This window comes from Belonocnema kinseyi, chromosome 8, assembly GCF_010883055.1.
Source record: "Belonocnema kinseyi isolate 2016_QV_RU_SX_M_011 chromosome 8, B_treatae_v1, whole genome shotgun sequence".
Classification (NCBI taxonomy): Eukaryota; Metazoa; Arthropoda; class Insecta; order Hymenoptera; family Cynipidae; genus Belonocnema; species Belonocnema kinseyi.
In genome coordinates this window covers 81,216,495-81,237,207 of record NC_046664.1, presented here as the reverse complement: position 1 = coordinate 81,237,207, position 20,713 = coordinate 81,216,495, and the positions used below count along the sequence as shown (strand labels likewise).

General features: G+C 24.6%; 1 protein-coding gene across 6 annotated transcripts in view; it reads right to left on the bottom strand.

Annotated features, from left to right (window-relative positions):
* The window catches only part of LOC117178749 (ankyrin-3-like), a 108,706-nt gene extending 88,735 nt beyond the window's left edge, over positions 1-19,971 (bottom strand). For 5 of the 6 annotated variants that reach the window (XM_033370185.1, XM_033370186.1, XM_033370188.1 and 2 more), the window contains exon 1: positions 19,872-19,968. In XM_033370185.1, coding sequence (XP_033226076.1) covers positions 19,872-19,913 — 42 coding nt within the window. In that variant the 5' untranslated portion in view covers positions 19,914-19,968. Of the gene's footprint in view, positions 1-19,871 lie in introns of all 6 variants that reach the window. The other variant, XM_033370187.1, reaches the window with a different exon arrangement.
* Positions 19,972-20,713: the final 742 nt, after the last annotated feature.

Genomic DNA, 20,713 nt, shown 5'->3' with positions numbered 1-20,713 from the left:
TATGAAAATTACAAATTGTTCCCATTCTAACTCCGAAATCAATTTAATTAAAATTATAATAATCAAATTTTAGAAATTAAAAAATTCCTTATTCCAATCCAGATATGAATTAAATCCTAAAATTGAATTTTTTAATTGAATAAAAATGTTTAAAATCAAAAATATCTCTCTCCGATTCAGCAAAAAATTATAGTTGCATCCAAATAATTAAATTTGCAACCAAGAAGATAAATTCTCATTCAATATGATTAATTTCCTACCAAGAAAGATTTTTTAAACAAGAAGTATTTTTCAGTCAAGAATAAAACAGAATTTCAACGAAATAATATGTATAATATATTTAAACGAAAATATTTAAATGTTCACTTTAAAAAATTAATTTAAAAAAAACTCAACAGTTGCACTTCTAACAAAAAATAATTTAATTTCTACCAAAAAAGATGAATCTCCAAACAAAACTTACGAATTTTAAACATAAGAGTTGAATTTTCCACCAAGAAATATTTTCCGGTGAAGAAAGAAAAAAATTTCAACCAAATTGTTGAATTTTCAACTAAATAAAATTTTCTATCAAATAATTAAATTTCTAAGTAAAAATGTCTATAAAGAAAAATAGATGAAATTTCTATTGACTTTTATTAATTCAGGCTTTTAAGTGAAAAAGCAAGAAAAAAGTGAAAATACCAAAATAGGAGGAAAACGAAAGAAGATTAATTTTTTTATTAATTATTTTGTTGAAAGTTCATTTTTATAGTTAAAAATTAATTATATCCGACTTAATATTTAAATATTTTGTTGAAAATTCAACTATCTGGTTAAGAATTCATTTATTCTGTTGAAAATGCAATGTTTTTATTCAAATGATCAAAAATTAAAACTTTTCTAATTAAGTTTAATATAGTCGCTACATTAATTTGATCCTATTAAAGAAGTTATTAACCTACTTAACTGAAAAATCTCCTTATTTCTTCTGTTTTTGCTCCTACAGTGAATAATCAATAATCATTAATTAAAAATACTGATATATGTGAAATAATTAATTTAATATAATTAATAGTTAAGACGCTTTACGGGATATTAAATTAAAATTAAAATTAATTATTTTCCTTTATTATAAGCTCTTAATTAATGATTATCCACTGCAGGGAGATTTCCTCTACTAAATAAAAATAGCTTAATATTTTAAATTGAAAAATTAACATTCATTTCTTAAACTGCTATGATGTAAAATAATTTGTAATAAATGGAACAAATTAAGTTAAAAAGCATTTTCTTTAATTCAAGACAAATATTTTTCAGAGTGTTTCCTACAAGTGGCTAAAATAGGTTAACGTTAGATGCATTTTAACACGCAAAACAGTCATTACAGCACAACAGCGCGCGATTTCCATATCTTTATTTTTTTTGTCTCATGTACTTCTTTCCCATAAAAAAAATATTTTTTGCAAAAAATTAAAGTTAGAAAATTATTCTATATTTACTATCAGGATTAACGTCACAAGTTTATTCTCGCAATTTTTTTGGCTTCGCAATTAATTTTTTTTAACGAAAAAGTATTTATTCAATTTTTAGCTGAAAATTGATTCTGTTTTGTTGACAAATAAATTTTTTTGGTTAAGAACTCAACTATTTGGTTGAAAATTCGTCTTTTTTGTTAAACTATTAACAATTTTGTATAAAATTAAATTATCTGGTTAAAAATAAATTTTTTATTGAAAACTCATATTTTTGGATAGAAATTCAACTATTTTTTCAAAAACTTATCCATTTTGGGAGAAAATTATCTTTTTTGTTATAAAAGAATATTTTCGTATTAAAAACTCAACTATTTTGTAGATAATTAGTCTTTTTCGCATCAAAATTTAAAAATTGTGTTGGAAAATAATTTTTTTTTTTTGATAATTTAACTTCTTGGTTAAAATTAATCTAAAAGACGTGGGTTCGAATCCCAGCGGAGCTAAAAAGCACTTTTTCACAATTTAGAAATAAAAGTGAATATTAAAAAATATATATTTTAGACCATTAGACAAAAACAATTAACATCCGATAATTTAACACATTTGTCTGGTCAAAACAATAACATTAGAAATATAATTGGTAAAACTTAATTTTTTCTAAGATTCACCTCTTTCTTAAAAATTCAACTTTCTTGTTGACTTTTTTATATTTGATGTTAAAAACTAGTTTGTTATCTTACTATTTTATCCTATATAAATTTATAATTGAACTATTTTCTGGATAATTAATATATTTCGTATGACAAATTTTCTTTTTTTTCAGAAAAGTAATCTTGTGAATTAATTTTTTCAAACTAAAATTTAACGATTCCGTTTTTGGTTAAAAAAATATTTTGTTCAGTTGAAAATTCAACTATTTGGTTTTTAATTGATTTTTCTTGATTAGTTAAAAATTATAACTATTTTTTTTATCTCTTTGATTAAAGAATTGATTATTTTGTTAAAAATTCGATTTTTTGGCTTGAAAATTCAACAATTTGGTCTAAAATTACATTATTTAGTTAAAAAAATCATATTTTTATGAAAAATTTATATTTTTGTTTAGAAATTAATTATATTTGAGAATTATTTTTCTAATCTAAAAATTTATATATTCCATTTTAATTGAAAATCCATATTTTTAATTGAAAATTGACATTTTTAATTGGAATTTGATCTGTTCTGGTTCAAAATTCATGCAGTTTGTTAAACAATCTTTTTTCATTAAAGATTCAAACGTTTTGTAGAAAATTAAAGTATTTGTAATAAAATTCAATATTAAGTAGAAATTTTACTTAATTGTTGAAAAGTTTTATCTTCAGGTTGAAAATTCAAACAGTTTGGTGAAAATTTAACTATTTGATTTAAAATTAACTTTTCTATTGGAAATTCCACAATTTCGTAGAACATTAAACTGTTCGGTTGAAATTAAACTCTTTTATTGAAAATTCATGTTTTTGGTTAGAAATTCAACTTTTTGGGTCAAAATTAAAATACTTTTCATCAAATTTAATTACTAGGTAAAAATTTAACCTTGTTGTTGAAAAATAATATTTTCGGGTTGAAAGTTTAACAGTTTGTTCGAAAATTTAACTTTTTTGTCGAAAATTCTTTTTCTTTTGTTAAAAATTAATTTTTTAATGTGAAAATTCAACTATTTGATTAAAAGGCCTTCTTTTTTGTTTCAATTAAATCGAATGAAAATTCGTTTATTTTTTATTTTGATAAATTAATTTCTTAAACTAAACAATTATTTATTTGGTATAAAATTTAATTTTTTGAGTGAAAATTTATCCATTTGGTTGAGGATTCAACTATTTGGTTGAAAACTCGTTTCTTTTGTTAGTAAGTTAATTTACTTTGTTTTTAATGCAATTGTTGAAAACTCAATTATTTTGTTGAAAATTCGTTCCTTTTTAGTTGAAAATTAGTTATTTTCAATTAAAAATTCTTTTTTTTAACTTGTTTTTTTTTTAATTAAAAAATAATTCTTGTCTGTTGAAAATTAATTTTTTGGTACAGATTCAAATACTTGGTTAAAAATTGTTCTTTTTTGTTTCAATTAAATCGAATGAAAATTCGTTAATTTTTTTATTTTTTAAATTAATTTCATAAACTAAAAATTCATTTATTTGGTTTAAAATTGAACCTTTTTGAGTGAAAATTTATTCATTTGGTTGAGGATTCAACTATTTCGTTGAAAATTCATTTCTTTTGTTAGAAAGTTAATCTACTTTGTTTTTAATGCCTTTGTTGAAAACTGAATTATTTTGTTGAAAATTCGTTCTTTTTTTAGTTGAAAATTAGTTATTTCCAATTAAAAATTTATTTATTTTTTTGTAAAATTGTGTGTTGAACTACTTTTTTTTTTAATTAATTTTTTTAAGATTCACCTTTTTGGTTTTAAAATTTAATTTCTTTTTTAAAATTCTTGTTTTGTTGTTAAAAATTCATTTTAAATGTAAAAATTTAACTTTTTGAATTCTTCATTAGAAATTTATCCTCTATAAGTTGAAAATTAATTTTTTTTGAGAGAGAGAAAGTTGGTCTTGTTCTTTGAAAATTCATATCTTGGTGAACATTCAAATATTTGGCTAAAAATTCGTCTTTTTTGTTTCAATGAAACTGACTGAAAATTCGTTCCTTTATTCTTTATTGATTAATTTTTGAAACTAAAAATTTAACTATTTGGTTTAAAATTGATCTTTCTTTATTTAAAATAAACTTTTTATTGAAACTTCAACTGTTTTCTAAAAAATTTGTCTTTTTGACTCAAAATTCGTCTACATGGTTAGAATTTTCAACTATTTCATATAAGATTCATCTATTTTATTTGAAAGTTCATCTATTATTTTATTAGTGCAATTGTTTGGTTTAATTTGGTTAAATTTAATTTTTTTGGTTGAAAATTTAATTATTTTAATGAAAATTCGTACTTTTTTATTTGGAAATTAATTATTTCGAAATAAAAATTCATTTATTTTGTTGGAAATTTTTAATAAAATTAATCTCCTTGCTTGAGAATTCATCGTCTATGTTGAAAATTAATTTTTTTTTAAATTCATTTGTTTTGTTGAAACTACAATTTTTCAATGAAATTTTAAGAATATAAAGAATTTTAAATTGAATTTAATATAGTTGACACAATCATAAAATTTGGAATCTTAATTAAATAAATAAAATTCAAATAAAAAATAAATATATAAAATGAAATTTAAATTGAATATTTTTGAATTTTATAATATTAGATGTGTTTTATTAAATAAAAAAAATCTTAAAAAACCAGTTTTTCTAATTAAAAACGAATATTTTTTAGTGATTCCTACAAGTGGGTAAATCAGGTTAAAAAAATTAAATAACGCTATTTTTATTTCCTTTTTTTTGCTTTGATATAAAAAAAATGTTTTTTTCGAAAAAATAAATTAAACATTAGATTATGCTACATTTAGTAGTAATATTCAAGTCACAAGAGTTTTGATTCCCGCGTGCGTCGTAAATAAGGGATGAATCACTTTTCTACGTAGTTTCTGCTTCAGTTTGTACTAAACGAGCATGCGCGTCATTTTACTAGAATGCAGTTTTCCATTAAGTAGTGTAAAAATAAAAAGTTTTTATTATTATTTATTTTATCGACAATATTAACACTAATCAGGTTGTAAAATAAAACATGTTTATATCAAATTATTTTTCGAAACAAAATAAAAATAAAAGTTACTGCCGATTCTAAATGCATAAATAAAATAAATTATTTAAAAATATGCCTTTATAAATCACTAATCAAAAAATAAATTTAATCCTAAAGTTTTTTTTAAGTAACATCGATCTGATTATAACATTTTACCCAATAACTGAAGAAATGGAAAATATAATAACTAATTTTTTTAATAAATTATTAAATAAAATAAATCCCCTTTCGAAAATTAAATACCAAAACAAAACTCCACCCCCGAATTCAATGAAAAATCGATGAAGCTTTTCATCCCTTATGAAGTTGATACCCATGAATGAAAATTCGATTGATCACACTTTATTAATAATAGTTTGTCATAAAAAGAAATAAAATAAAAATGAATTTAAAAATGAAATTTTGTCTTGAAAAGTTGGAGGGAGGATTTTAGGAATGAAGAATTCTTCCGCCCCCGGGTGCCTCACATATGTATGAACCACCATTCGTTGTTCCAACCCCAATTCGATCGGCGGTGGCGGCCGGCTAGCAAGAGCCTCGAACTTCCGAAAAATTATTTTTGTTATTACCTGGCTCGTACTGTCCGTCACCATTCTGAATTTGAGCGAGTCCAGATTTTCGGGACGCCGAGTCCCCGGCAAACTTGACTCGAGCCACCGAATTTGAGGCAGAAATTGGAATTTTTTTGAGAAAAGCGCTCAAAGCACCATTCGCGACATGACACCGGTTTTACGCGACGAGCACACAAACACACAACAGTTGGGGCAGGAGCCGCCCCGGCAAGAATAATCCAGAGCGCAGACTCGAGGGGCAACGATTGCGCAAGGAGCAAGGGGGTTGCCTCGCTCAGTCGCTATCAAGTAATCGAAGCGACTAGCCTCATTTGAGAAGGACACCCCCTAACTTTAGTTGAGTCTCTTTCTGTATTTCGAAAAAAATTTTAGGGTTGTCGAAAACGGATTTTTTTTATTATTTTCATATTCGTTTTCTGAAATTAGCGAGAGGGGGAAGCAACTCATAAAAATGCTAAAACAAAATTGTAAAGAAGAAAAAAAAGAATATTAAAATTATGGTGGATTACTCTACCTGAACTAGACTCACACAAATTTAAAAAAAAAGATAAGGCCATGTGACAAGTTGGCCACGTGACCAGATTCCTACCTTACTGCCACTTTTTTTATTTCACAACTTATTTTCACTCAAAGCGCCGCATCGAGTTTTAAATTTGGGATAATAAGTCAGGACCACTAAAAAAGGTGGGTCTGGTCCTAAATTTTAATAATTATGAAAAAAGCAACAAAAAAAACAATCAAACTTTTTTCATAATTATACAAATTTAGGATCAGGCCCACAATTCTTAGAGCTTCTTGGTTAGAGTGTCAAATTTTCAACTCGATCTGACGCTTCGTGTGAATATAAGTAAGGAAATAAAAAAAGTGTCGGTAAGGTAGGAATCTGGTCACGTGACCCACTCATCACAAAGCATTAAGAGCATGTGATACTTCCCCGTGTTGTAAATCAAGTTCAATTCCCTAGTTTTTTACACAAAAATGAAAATTTTTAAAAACTGAATTCAGAGATGCTGTAAAATATTATAAAGGACGTCTAGGAACTCTGTTTTGAGGGATAATCACAAAAAAATTGTAGGTATCTGTCGTACCGATGCTGTCGGTAGCCACTTAGAAATTATTTATTAAATAAACTTTAAAATTGTATACAAAAAAATTTAGATCCGGGACATTCGTTACTACTTTTTTTTGCTTGTCCCAAGTTTTTGGCCCAAAATATTTTGTAGTTTGGAAGTAAACTTGGGGAGAATAGGAACACACATAACCTCAAAATACGCACACATTTATCAAATTTGGCAAAATTAAATTTTGTTAAATTATTCCAAAAACGAAGGGTTCAAGGACGTCCGTTAGCATGTTCGCTATCATTCCCCACATTTTGAAGACAAAATCTTTATTATTGTAGGAAAAAAGCCGAGGGAACCCAACACTAGTAAAATCGATACTTTTCTAAGTATTGCATGCCCTTAAAAATAATGTTCGAATTTTCATATAAATAGATCAATTTCAACCAAGATTATTATTTTTTTATAAAAAAAATTAGGTGTTAGTAGTTTTTTTGCTATTCCTGCCTGCTCAAATATATTTTTTTTGCCTTGGTAAGAGTGCTGTATGAGGGCCGAAACTTTGGTGATTATTATTTTTTAAATGCTTTTTTTATTGTGATTTGATCATAATAAAAATAAAGAAGTCAAAAGAAATAAAAAAGAGAACGAAGGGGTTATGGTTGGTTGCCTTCTCATTTTTCTTTCCTCTTTTTTATTTTCGTCGAAAAAAAGAAATTTTTTTCTTTTCTTTTTTAGGAAAATTGGTATCTTTTTTCAAATTTCAATGGGAACATTTTATACTGATTGTCCAAATTTGATCGTTGGATTCTTAGTATTATTTTTAGGAATTCTGAACATTAATTTGATTATTGGACTTCAAAGTGATTTTAAATCTTATTTCAATCTCATTTAAACTTCTTTAATTTTAAATAATTTTAAACCAAAAGAGACACATTTTCGATACATTACATGGATTTTCAACCAACTAATTGAATTTTTAACTAAAAAATATAAACAATTAATAATGAATGGAATAGTTAGAATTTCAATTTAAACAAATTAATTTACACCTGAAAAACGGATTTTCAACCAAATAGTTTAATTTAATACCAAAATAATTAAATTTTCAACCAGAGACGAATTTTTAACAAAGCAAAAAAACAAAAGACGAATTTTCAAAAAAAAAATAGTTTCGGCTACAGGGGTGAATTTTGTTACTAAAATAACCAATAAACATTTACAATATACATTTTCTAATATACATTTTCAATTGAAAATTTCTTTCTTTAAGAAAAAAACAAATTTTAACAAAAAATGCAGTTTTTAACCCAAATAGATTCGATTTTTTGACTAATGAAATAAATTTACAATAAAAAATTAAGTAGTTAAATTTTCAATAAAAAAATAACGAATTTGAAGAAAACAGTTGTATTTTTCGCAAAAATATTTGCATTTTTAACCAAAAAGATCAATCTTCAAGTAGGAAATTAATTTCTTATCAAATTACATGAATTTTCAATAAAATACTTAAATTTTCAACCAAATTAAATCAATTATCAAACCAAAAATTTAATTTTTAACTAAGAAGCATATTAAAAAATTGAGTAGCTAATTTTTCACTTGAAAACAATTATTTTTGAATGTTGAACCAAAAAGGATAAATTTCCCAACACAAATTGTGCAGTTTAATTTCCGGTTCAAAAATTAATTTTAATAGAAAAAGAAAGAATTTTGTAAGAAATAGTTAATTTCTCAGCTAAAGAATTTTAACCAAAAATGGAATAGGTACATATTAAATTTAAAAAATTAAATTTTCACCACAAAAATGAAGCTTTTTAACCTAAGGAGGTGAATTTTCAAGTGGAATAGTTAAATTTTCAATTAAAAATTAAATTTTTAACCAAAAAATACCAATTTTTAACAAATAATTTAAATTCTTAGCCGAAAAGATGAAATTTCAACCAAATAATTGAATTTTCAACCAAAGACATGAATTTTTTAAAGAAGATTAATTTTTCGCTGAAAAAGACGATTTTTCACCAAAATACATGAATTTTCAATAAATATGCTTAATTTTTAACCAGACAGTTGAATTTTTAACCTAAAAGGCTGTGTTTTTAACTAAGAATATTAATTTTCTGCCAAAAATGACTTTTTAATTAAGAGATAAAATTTCAACCATTGAAATTAATTTTTAAATAAAAAAAAATTAATTTTCTATCATACTATTGAATTTTCAAAGAAAAAAAAAAACAATTTTTTAACAAAATAGTTAAATTTGTTAACCAAATAGTTGAGTTTTCAATTATGAAATATTAATTAGAACCAAAAATGGAAGTAACATTTAAAAAATGTTTAAATCATTTTTTACCCCAAAAAATGATTTTGGCCTAAAGAGGTGAATTTTCAACTAATATACCCAATTTTCAACTAAAAATTAAATTTTTTACCGAAAACTTAAAAATTTTAACAACATTTTTGAATCCTCAAACTAAAAGCCGATTTTGAACAAAATTGTGGAATTTTCAGCCAAATAGTTGATGTAACTGTTGCATTTTTAATTTTAAAAATATATTTTTTATGCAATTTTTAAAAATTAATTTTATATCAAGAAGATTAATTTTGCACCAAAACAGACGAATTTTTCACCAAATAGTTGAATTTTTAACTACAAAAGAGAAATTTTGCAACACAATTTGCATTGAAATTACATTTTCGGTTAAAAATTAATTTTTAATAAAAAAAGAACGAGTTTTCAAAGAAATAGTTAAATTTTTAACAAATAAGATGAAATTTCATCCAAATAGTTGATGTAAGTTTTGCACTTTTAATTTAAAAAAATATATTTTTCATGAAAGTTTGTTTTCAAATTAATTTTATACAAAGAAGATTAATTTTATACTGAAAGAGGCGAATTTTCCATCGAATAGTTGAATTTCTACTAAAAAAGAAAAAATTTACATATTCCATTTTTAGATGGGAATTTTTTTTAGTTGGAATTTCTACTACTTGGTTGAAAGTTGAACAAATATATTTAAAATTAATTCTTCTGGTTGAAAATTCTTTACTGAAAATTGAACTTTTCAACAGAAAATACAAACATTTCATTTCTGGATAAAAATCTATTTTTTTTTTTTTAGTTGAAAACTCAACTATTAGATTGAAAGTTGAATCACTTTGTCAAAAACTAATTTTACTGTTTGAAGTGTCTTGACTTTAAGTAAAAATATTTTATTAAAAAATTTAATTTTTTTTTTTCATTCGTCTTATTGATAGAAAATTCAATTATCTGTTTGATAATTAATTTAATTTATTCAAATTTAAATAATTTTGTTAAAAAGTGACCTTGCTGATAGAAAATTGATCTTTTTCAGGTTATTTAAGTAATACTTATTTGTTGTTAAAAAATATAATCGTTTCAAAAAATTATTATTATGGATTATATTATTCACTTTTCACTTCGAGTTGAGTAATAATTATTGAAATTTAACACATATAATTGTTTAAACAAAATATTATTGTTAAAAACTATTTTTTCCTAAGGCAGTGCAATATAGTTGGGGATTTTTCTAAACTTTTCTACTTTTTCTCAACTTTTTAATTGTTGAGTTACTAATTAAAGCAAGTTAGAAACAAATCATAAATATTAATATTAATTAAAACAAAAAGGCTCCCATTAGCTACTTCAAGGAAAATTTACATTCAATATTATCCATACAGTAAATTTAAAGAATATTTCAAAAATCTGTTTTATTTCAGAAAAATATTTTCCCAAATAAGAAGGAGATTGCTTAAAATACGATTCCCTTTAATTTTTATTTTTTATTTGTCTATAGCTAAAAAAACAATTCAGTGTTAAACATTTTAGAAAGAACCACAACTTTCTAGCATTTCTCTAAGAGAAGATAGTTTTAAACAATAATAAATTGTTTACAAAATTATTTTTGTTATATTTAATTCATTATTAAGTCAGTCCAAGTGAAAATAGACAAATACTTAGAAATTAGAGAAAAAAAATCGCAAATTCATACCATTGAGCAAAAAAAATATTATTACAATATTTACAATCTGGTATTAATATAAAAAAATATAGCAATAAACAATAATTATTTGTTTAAACAATTAGTATTGCTGAATTGAATCAAATATTAACGCACCTTAGGTGAAAATTAGACAAAAAGTTGAAAAATAATAAAAGCGCAATTCCTAGGTTTCCAAGAGATTATTTAAACAATTATGTTATCTAAAATTAATTAAATATTACCTTACTGTAGTTGAAAATTTTACAAAAAGTGAAAAAATTTTGAAAGAACCGCCACTTCTAAATATAATTTGTTCTTTTCAAAAAAAAATTTTTTTTTGTGTGGATTCGAACCCAGACGGTCTCCATAATAATTCGAGAAAAAAAATCCAATGCATTTTTGGACCACCCTATTATACAGTCAATCTACATATGAATTGCACTTTATATTTAATAATAATACAACCATTTCAAAAGTGATTATTAATTTTTTTATGTGAATTTTTATAAACAATTTCAAATAATGTATTAAACTAATAAGAAAGTTTTAAAAAATCTAAACTGCATATATAATTTTTTTGCACAATCTTTTGTCGCCGCCCCTGTTTTCGATCAATATGACCTAAGACATACGAGCAACATGCACTCAGGAAAATATTTTTGTCTTGAATTAAAGAAACCGTTTCTTTAAGTTATATATTTTTTATTAACACAAAAATATCGTAAAAATAAATAAAATCATTTTAAATTCAAGAAAACTTTTTATTGAAACAATAAAACATTTTTTTAAATAGTTTAAGGCAAAGAAAGTTTTCTGTGATAATCTATTAAAAAAAAAGTTTTAATAGTTAAATTTTCAAACAAATAGTTGAAAATTCAATCAATAAAGATCAATTTTTACCAAAAACGAAACAGTTAAATTTTTATTAAAAAATGAATTGAAACGAAGAAAAATGTCAACAATATAGTTTAATTTTCAACTACAGAAATAATTTTTCTACATAATGGTTTAATTTGTGAAAACCAATTTTTTTTGTCAAAACGGATGAATTTTCTACCAAAAAAATTGCATTTTTACAAAAAATCTGAATTTTCTAGAAAAAAAAATGAAATTCAAGTAAAAAACATGAATTATCGGCTAGAAAAAACGAATATGTATCAAAAATCAAATTGTTTAATTTTCAGTTACAAAATTTAATTTGAACTTTAAAAAAATATTTTAAGGGGTTATTTTAAATATTTAAGAAATTGACCAAAAAAATTGAAAATATTTTGAAAGTTTGGAAAATTTGGTAAAATCCTGTAAATTGAAAAAAAATCTTTAAAGTTTCCTACATACTTTTTCGACTTATCGAAAATCTTCAATTAAAAGTTTCCCCTTAAATTATAATTTTTTGAAATCTTTTTTCTTGCTTTTCTTCAAAATCTTTTTTGGTTGAAAATTCGAATATTTAAAAAAAAATTTAATTTCAAAAAAATTAATCTTATACTAAATGACGATTAGTGGGTGCTGCCAGGCTATTCAGGGATATTTGTTTAGTTAAACAGTCTAAAAAAAAATATTTTTCAACATTATTTTCTCTCAAAAGTAATCCTCTTGTTTACAAATTGGTCTTTTAGCTGATAGTTGATCTTTTGTGGTTAAGTTAAAAATGTAATCGTTTGGTTTAAATTCAATTATTTGATTGAAAATTAATCTAATTGGTTAAAGAATAGAAAAATTGATTCAAAAGTATACTTTTTTACTAAGAAGTCCACTGTTTTATTGAAAATTCGTCTTTTTTGTTGAAAATTAATTTTTTTATTTAATTCAACTTTTTTCTTTCGTTGTACCCTATTTTTTATTTTAAATTATAATCTTTTTTATCGAAATATTAACTATCACATTTTTCGATGAAAATTTATCTTTTTTGGTTAATAATTTAATTATTTGCTTGAAAATTAATCTAATTTGTTCAAAATTACCTATTCAGTTGAAAATGTGACTATAATTTTAAAATTTTGTCTGGTTAGATGAATTGGACTGTTTTTTATTTTACATTAAAATCTTTTTTCATTTTCCAATTTTTAAATTTACTATTGAAAATTTATCTTTTTTAGTAAAAACTTTAATTATTTGGTACAAAATATAAATATTCTCTTAAATATTAATTTGATTTGTTGAAAATAAACAATTTTGTTAAAAGTGTCTTTTTTTATTAAAAAGCCAACTGTTTTATTGGAAATTAGTCTTTATTTTTAATTCATTTTTTTAGTTGAAAATTTATCATTTTAGTTCAGAATGCACCTCTTCGGTTAAAAATTGAACTAATTTGTTGAAAATACGGTTTTTTTTAAATGACTGTAACTCTTTTTGATTTTATATTAAAATCTTTTTTAATTTTAATTTTTATTAATTGATTATTAAAAATTTATCTTTTTTATCTCTTCTGTTGAAAATACATCTATTTGTGTAAATTGAATTCTTTTTTATTTTCAATTTTAATCTTTTTTCATTTTTCAATTTTTCAATTGTTTTCTTTAATATTAAAAATGTATCTTTCTTAGTTAACAATGTAACTATTTGGTTAGGAATATAACTGTGTTCTCGAAAATTAATCTAATTTGTTCAAAATTAAACAGTTTGGTTAAAGAGTATCCCTTTTTATTGAAAAGTCAACTTTTTTGTTAAAAATTTGTCTTTTTTCTTAAAAATTCATTTTTTATTTGAAAATTTATCATTTTAGTTCAAAATGCACCTTTTGATTTTAAATTAAAATGTTTTTACATTTTTCAATTATTAAGTTTTTCATTTAATATTGAAAGTGTATATTTTTTAGTTAAAAGTAAAATCATTTTTTGACAATATGACTATTTTTTGAAAATGAATCTAATTTGTTTATAATTAAACAATTTGATTAAAAATCATCCTCTCTGATTGAAAAGTCAACTGTTTTATTGGAAATTAGTTATTTTTTAATTTAAAATTAATTTATTTTCGGTTAAAAATTCATTTTTTTAATTGAAAATTGATCATTTTATTTCGAAATGCACCTCTTTGGTTGAAAATTTAACTGCTTAATTAAAAATTCTTCTTTTTTGTATTTTTCGTAAAAAAATATATCTATTTGGTTAAAAATTCAACTTTTTCCTTGAAAAGTCTCCTTTTTGATTAAGAAGTCAACTTTTTTTTTGTTGGAAAATCGTGTTTTTTGTTGAAAATTAACCCTTTTGTTGAAAATTAACTTTTTTGTTGAAAATTCGACTTTCATTCGTTGAGGCCTACTTTTTTCATTTTAAATTAAAGTATTTTTTCATTAAAATATTAATTAATCAATTTTTTGTTGAGAATTCATTCTTTGGTTGCAGATTTATTATTTTAATTAAAAAATTTTGTCTTTTACTGACAATGTAATTCTTCAATTGAAAATTCTTCTTTTATTGAGAGAAAATTAATTTTCTTGTTTGAAATTCAATCTTCTTGGTTAAAAATGAATCTGTTGCAGCTAAGGATTGAACTATTGAGTTGAATATTTGTTTAGGAAATAAGATTAATCTTTTTGGTATAAAATCCATCTATTTAGTTGAAAATAAACATTTTTGTGAAAAATTCATATTTTCGGAGTTAAATGTTAATCTGTTTTATAAAAAATGCTTCTCTTTTGAGGATTCAACTATTGTATTAAAAATGTGTCTTTTTATATTAATTCAATCAAATTCATAATTTTCGGTTGAAAATTCGACTATTTGTTTTTAAAATTAACTGTATATACTTTATATATACATTACAGTCCTATTAACAAATAAACAACGAAACATAAAAAATAAATAGTTAATAGAAATTTTTCTTATGTATCAAAAATTATTTTGCCCCTCAAATCGAAAACATACACTCAACTGATGATGCTAGTATCTATAAAAATGTATAGTAGACAATAATTTTTTTTTTAAATTTTAGTTTACAAAATTCTTTTTAAAACGTTGTTAGAAAAAAAGTATTGTTGATTTCAGTGAAAATTCCGAACTGTGAGAAAAGTTTTGATTAAAAAAGGCACCTTTTACGACTTTTACGTGAACCATGGACCCCCCATGTAGAGTTGTAGAGTTAGGGGCAACCCCAGTATACATTGTAATAAAAAAAACATGAGGCCTTTTCTTCTCCAGGACATGGATAGGCAGCTCTCGTTTTATACCCAGGCTTTGTGGGAAGTGCAATTAACTTCAGCCCATTGCACAAAAACTCATCCACTCGCGATAATCGACCATCGCGAGACTATAATAATTATTTTTAAAAAGTTGCATACAATTATTTCCTAATCAGCTTATTTAAAAAAAGATAGGACTTCAAATTCTTAAGATTTCAAGAAGAAAGATTTCGTTTTAAAGAAAATAGATTAATTTTTAAACAAATAGTTGAATTTTAAATAAAGTAGATGAATTTTCAAATAAAATAAGAGAAATTTTACAGCAAAAATGAAGTACTTTAATTTTTAATTTAGTCAATGTTTTAACCAGAAAAATGAATTTTCAACTAAAATCGAGATGACTGATGCAACAACTCGACAAACGCTCGAAACCGCGTAGAAATATTGTCCAGCCGGGAAAATCTATCGACAAAAAAAAGTGGTCGAAACGTAAAACAAAATATACATTCGTATTCAGTTTGTTGCGGCCGACAAATTTTTCTTATGAAACATTTTGATTCGATAGTTATTACTTAAAATAAACAATAAAAACTTAGACAATTTTCCGATCAAAAATCGATGTTTTGTAAAATACAACTCGCGATTATTCGTCCGTTTGTTGATAAAAATGCTTGAAATTTGTATGGTGTATTCTCAATATATAAACGATGACTTTAAATAACACTCTTTGTTTAAGAAGCTAATATTTGTTTGTTTGTTCAATAACAAATTGATTCCGAACGAAAGCCACGTTTTGCCAACTTCGACCAGTGGGACGGTCATCGAAAAAATTTCAGTTGTTGTAACTTATCGCGAGAAAGTTGTTCACTAGACAATGAAAAAGTTTTTCTGAAAATTTGAAGAAATTCGGTCGAAAATTGTGGAAATAGCAATGAGTTGAAGTCAACACACGCTGCCGCTGCCGTGCAGTCCGCCAACCAATCGCGTGCGAGCTGGCTATATAATAATAATAATAATAATAATAATAATAATAATAATAATAATAATAATAATAATAGATCTTTATTATGTTCCACGAGATATGTACATTAGCTTACAGAAAGAGATAGGCGAGTGGACATAAAAGGCCGAGGTTCAGCCTTAGCTGCTTTACAACCTAACTTTCTACCGTTCACCTATCGGCCCGGCACTCGAACTAAATTCTCAACGTCGAAAATTTTTTTGCTTCTCGAGTGGCGGTCCGATATGTGAACGGTACGTAGCCAGCTCGCACCGCAGCAGCGCGACAGGTAGCGCATGATTGGTTGGTACTCTGTGTGCGTACACGTCCGGCTCGTGCATGAGCTGTTTCCAGCATACTGCACACGTATTTTCTTGTATGAACACCTTAAGCAACTAGCCAGCAGCGACAAAGAGCAACAAAATGCTCCAGCGGCCAGCGTGTTTTGACTTCAACTCGCTGCGATTTCTACAATTTTTGACCAATTCTCCTTAAATTTTCAGAAAAACTTTCTCAAAGACTAGTGAACAACTTTCTCATGGCAAATTATTTGAACTAACATTTTTTCGATGACTGCCCCACTGATCGAAGTTGGCGAAACCTGGTTTTCGTTCGGAATCAATTTGCTATTGAATAAAAACAAACATATTTTAACGCTTTAAACAAAGTGCGTTGTTTATAGTCATCGCTTATATATTGAGAATACACTATATAAATTTCAAGCATTTTTATCAACAAACAGCTGAATAATCGCGAGTTGTGTTTTACAAAACATCGATTTTTGATCGGAAAATTGTCTAAGTTTTTATTGTTTTTCTTAAGTAATAACTATCTAATCAAAAAGTTTCATGAGAAAAATTTGTCGGCCGCGTCAAGCTGAATACGATTGTATATATTGTTTTACGTTTTGATCTTTTTTTTTTTACTAATATATTTTCCCGGCTGGACAATACTTCTGCGCGGTTTCGAGCGCTTCTCGAATTGTTGCATCCGCCATGTCCATTATAAATCTATCTAAAATAGTTCAATTTTCCGGAAAGAAAAAGTCTCCACAAAAAAAGCGATTTACAATAAAATAGTTAAATTTACAACCAAAGAGAAGAAATTACATAGTTTAAAAAAATGTAACTAAATTCTTGAATTTTGTCCAAAGCAGAAGAGTTTTTATCCAAAAGACATGAATTCTCAACAAAAAATGTAATAGCTGTTATTTCACACCAAAAAATACAAATTTCGACAAAATACAGTAAAACTATTTATAGCGCCGATTTTGGGGCTTACGGTGGGTGGAAACTAGCTCATTATAACCCGCTCCGCTTTTGTTTGTTCACGCCTGAGTGCTCGCCTGAGTGACAATCGCAGATCTCGCGCAGCCCCTTGTATACCTACCTGGGGCGCGGCATCAATTCAATTCAAATACAGTGATGAATTTTTTACAAAAGAAAGAAATTTTCAAAAAAGTAGTTCAACTTTCAATCAAATGGTTAAATTTTCAAACACGAAAAATTATTTTCTACAAAAGAACACGAATTTTCAACAAAATAGTTCAATTTCAAACAAAAATTATACATTCAGTTTTCAGCCTAGTGATTAGATGTTCAACTAAAAATATTAAGTTTCTACCAAAAAAGAATTTTGAACAAAATAATCAATTTTCCAACCAAAGGTGTGAATCTTTCACTTAAACTGATGACTCTTCAAAGAAAAAAGATTAATTTTTAACAAAGTAGTTCAACTTGTAAGCAGGTAGTAAATTTTTTTCTAAGAAGACAAATTTTCAAACAAAAATATAATGTGTAAAATTTAAATTTAAAAAACGAATATTCAAGAAAATACAGGAATTTTCAAATAAAAGATCAATTTTCAACCAAGAAAATTAATTTTCTATTAAAAAAGGCAAATTTACAACAACAAAACGAAAGGGATACATTTTCATATAAAATGATGAATCTTCAAAAAAAAAAAAATTCTAACAAAGTTAGAAAAAGAAGTCAGTTAAAGAAGCTAAAATTTAAACAAAATCGTTAAACTTTCAATCAAAGAGATGAATTTACAACTAAAATTATCAATATTTAGCCAACCAAAAAATGAATCTTTAAATAAAAAAGAGTAAATATTTAACAAAGTAGTTCAACTTTCAACCCAGTAGTTGAAATTTGCAACTTAATTGGTAAATTTTCAATTAAGGCGATCAATTTTTAAACAAAAATTTACTGGGTGATACTTAAATTTTCAAAAACGAATATTCAACAAAATACAGAAATTTTAAACGTAAAGATAAATTTGCAACCAAGAAAATTAATTTTTCATTTAAAAAAGCGAATTTATAACAAAAAAAAATAAATTTTCACTTTAAATCGTTAATTTAATCGTTAACCAACAAAATTAATTTTTATCAAAATCGTTCAACTTTCAACCCAGAAGCTAGAAGTTTCAAAGAAATAAGTAAATTTTCAACCAAAGAGATAAACTTTCACCTAAAATGATGAATCTTCAAAAAAAAAATTTCTACAAACTGGTTTAACTTTTAACCAAGTGTTTTGATTTTCAGTTAAAGAATATAAATTTTCAACAAAATCTTTAAACTTTCAGCCAAAGAGATTAATTTAGAACTAAAATTTTTCATATTCAGCCAACAAAATACATTTTTAACAAAGTAGTTCAAATTTTAACCCAGAAGTTGAAATTTTTAACCAAATATGTAAATTTTCAATGAATGCGGTGAATTTTCACCTAAAATGTGAATCTTGAACAAGAAAATTAATTTTTAACAAAGTAGTTTAATTGGCAACCAAAAAATTGGAATTGTCAAACAAAAAAGTAATGGGTGATATTCAAGTTTTTAAAAACGAACATTTTAAAAAATCATGAATTTTAAAAGAAAAGAAGAATTTTTAACCAAAAATATTAATTTTCTAATTAAAAAAGCAAATTTACAACAAAATAATTAAATTTTTAATCAAAGTGATGAATTTTCATGTAAATTTATGAATCTTTAACGAAAAATTTTTTTTTAACAAAGTAGTTCAAATTTCAACCCAAAAGTTAAAATTTTCGACTAAATAGGTAAATTTTTAACCAAAGCAGATATAAAAATATATAAAACAGATATAAATAATAATAACAAATATGTAAATAAAAATATAAAATAGGATATAAAAATTTTAAAAAAATTCTAGGCGTAAATATTTAGTAATAAAATAAATTTCAATTTAAAAAAATTAATAATTGCGGGAATAAAATACAATCTGTGACGTACAAAGTGATCAAGTTCATTACCGATAGGTAAATTTGGAATTTGTAGGTCAGAATAAAGCTATAACAGATTTAATCTATTAATAGTGCAGTCTAGCCAATACTCAAGCAAAATCTCTTGTCTATGAAACTATGATAGAAGACTTGAATATAGAAACTTAAAAGCACGATATTTTGACAGTGACATTCACATATGGTAAATTCCACTCAAAAATTATATTATAAAATTATTTTTTTTATAATATAAAAAAATTCCTTTTAAATCTTTTTTTTCGAACTGTCCAATTAATAATTTTTTTTAATGTTACACCGACTGATAAACTGGTTCAGATCACTAGAATATGCTAATAATAACTAACATTTTTTAACAATAAAACAATTTTCTTATAAAATTAATAATAATTTAAAATATATTGAATATAAATTTTACTCAGAAAAAATAGTTATAAATTAAGAAACTCAATCTTGTTTTAAGTCAGAAAATACGTTTAATTTTAAGGCTAATAAATAGGCTTAAATTAAGGTGTAAAAAATAAGCCTCAAAAAAAGAAAAACAAATTCTGTACAATGACAAAACTGATTGTGCATGGTGGATTGCGATGCTCGTTATAATTGAGTAATTTTTAAGTAAAAAATAAAAAGTAAAAATTATTAGATAGCGAAAAAAATAAATACCTTGAGTCTTATGATCGGTGGAAAATCGGCCTCTGTGGTCATTCCTAAATAATAATGAAGTGTGAACAACGGTTGATGGACGTCGTGTAAACTCGTGCATGTTTTGCAAACTCTATGAGCTATGCTGAAGACGTAGGTCCACGTGTATTTATAGTTTTATATCTAAGCTCTCCTCTCTTCTTAATTTCGAGACGCACCCCGAAAAGAATAAAGCGTCCAAAAATATTTTTTATTTTTTAAAGTCTTACGTCCTTCTTATGCGTTATTTAATTTCAAAAATATAATACTTTTTTTTAATTGATCGTATTTAACAATTATCCGATTCCTACCTTACCGACTTCTTTTGGAACCAGTCGAAATTTTCAAGACACTCCATAAAGCATAATGCGTCCAACAAATCTTTTTTTATTGTCTAAAGTCTCACATACTCATTACGCGTGATTTGATTCTAAAATTATATTACTTTTTATTTAATTGAGGGCATGTACCAATTACCCGATTCCTATCTTACCGACTTCTTTCGGACCCCAGTCGAATTTTCGAGACATTCCATAAAGCATAAAGCGTCCAAAAAATCTTTTTCATTTTCTAAAGTCTCACATACTTATTATACGTGATTTAATTTAAAAATATATTACTTTTTATTTAAATTTAATTGAGGGCATGTTTCACACGAAATAAGATATCGAGTTGAAAGCCTGGGAAAATGAATTTAATTTTAAATAACTTAGTTTATATAATTTTTTAAATCCAAATCATTTTTTTGGCTCCACGTATATTCATAGTTTTATATTATCTCTCCTCTATTTTTAATTTCGGTTCACACCCCGAAAAAAATAACT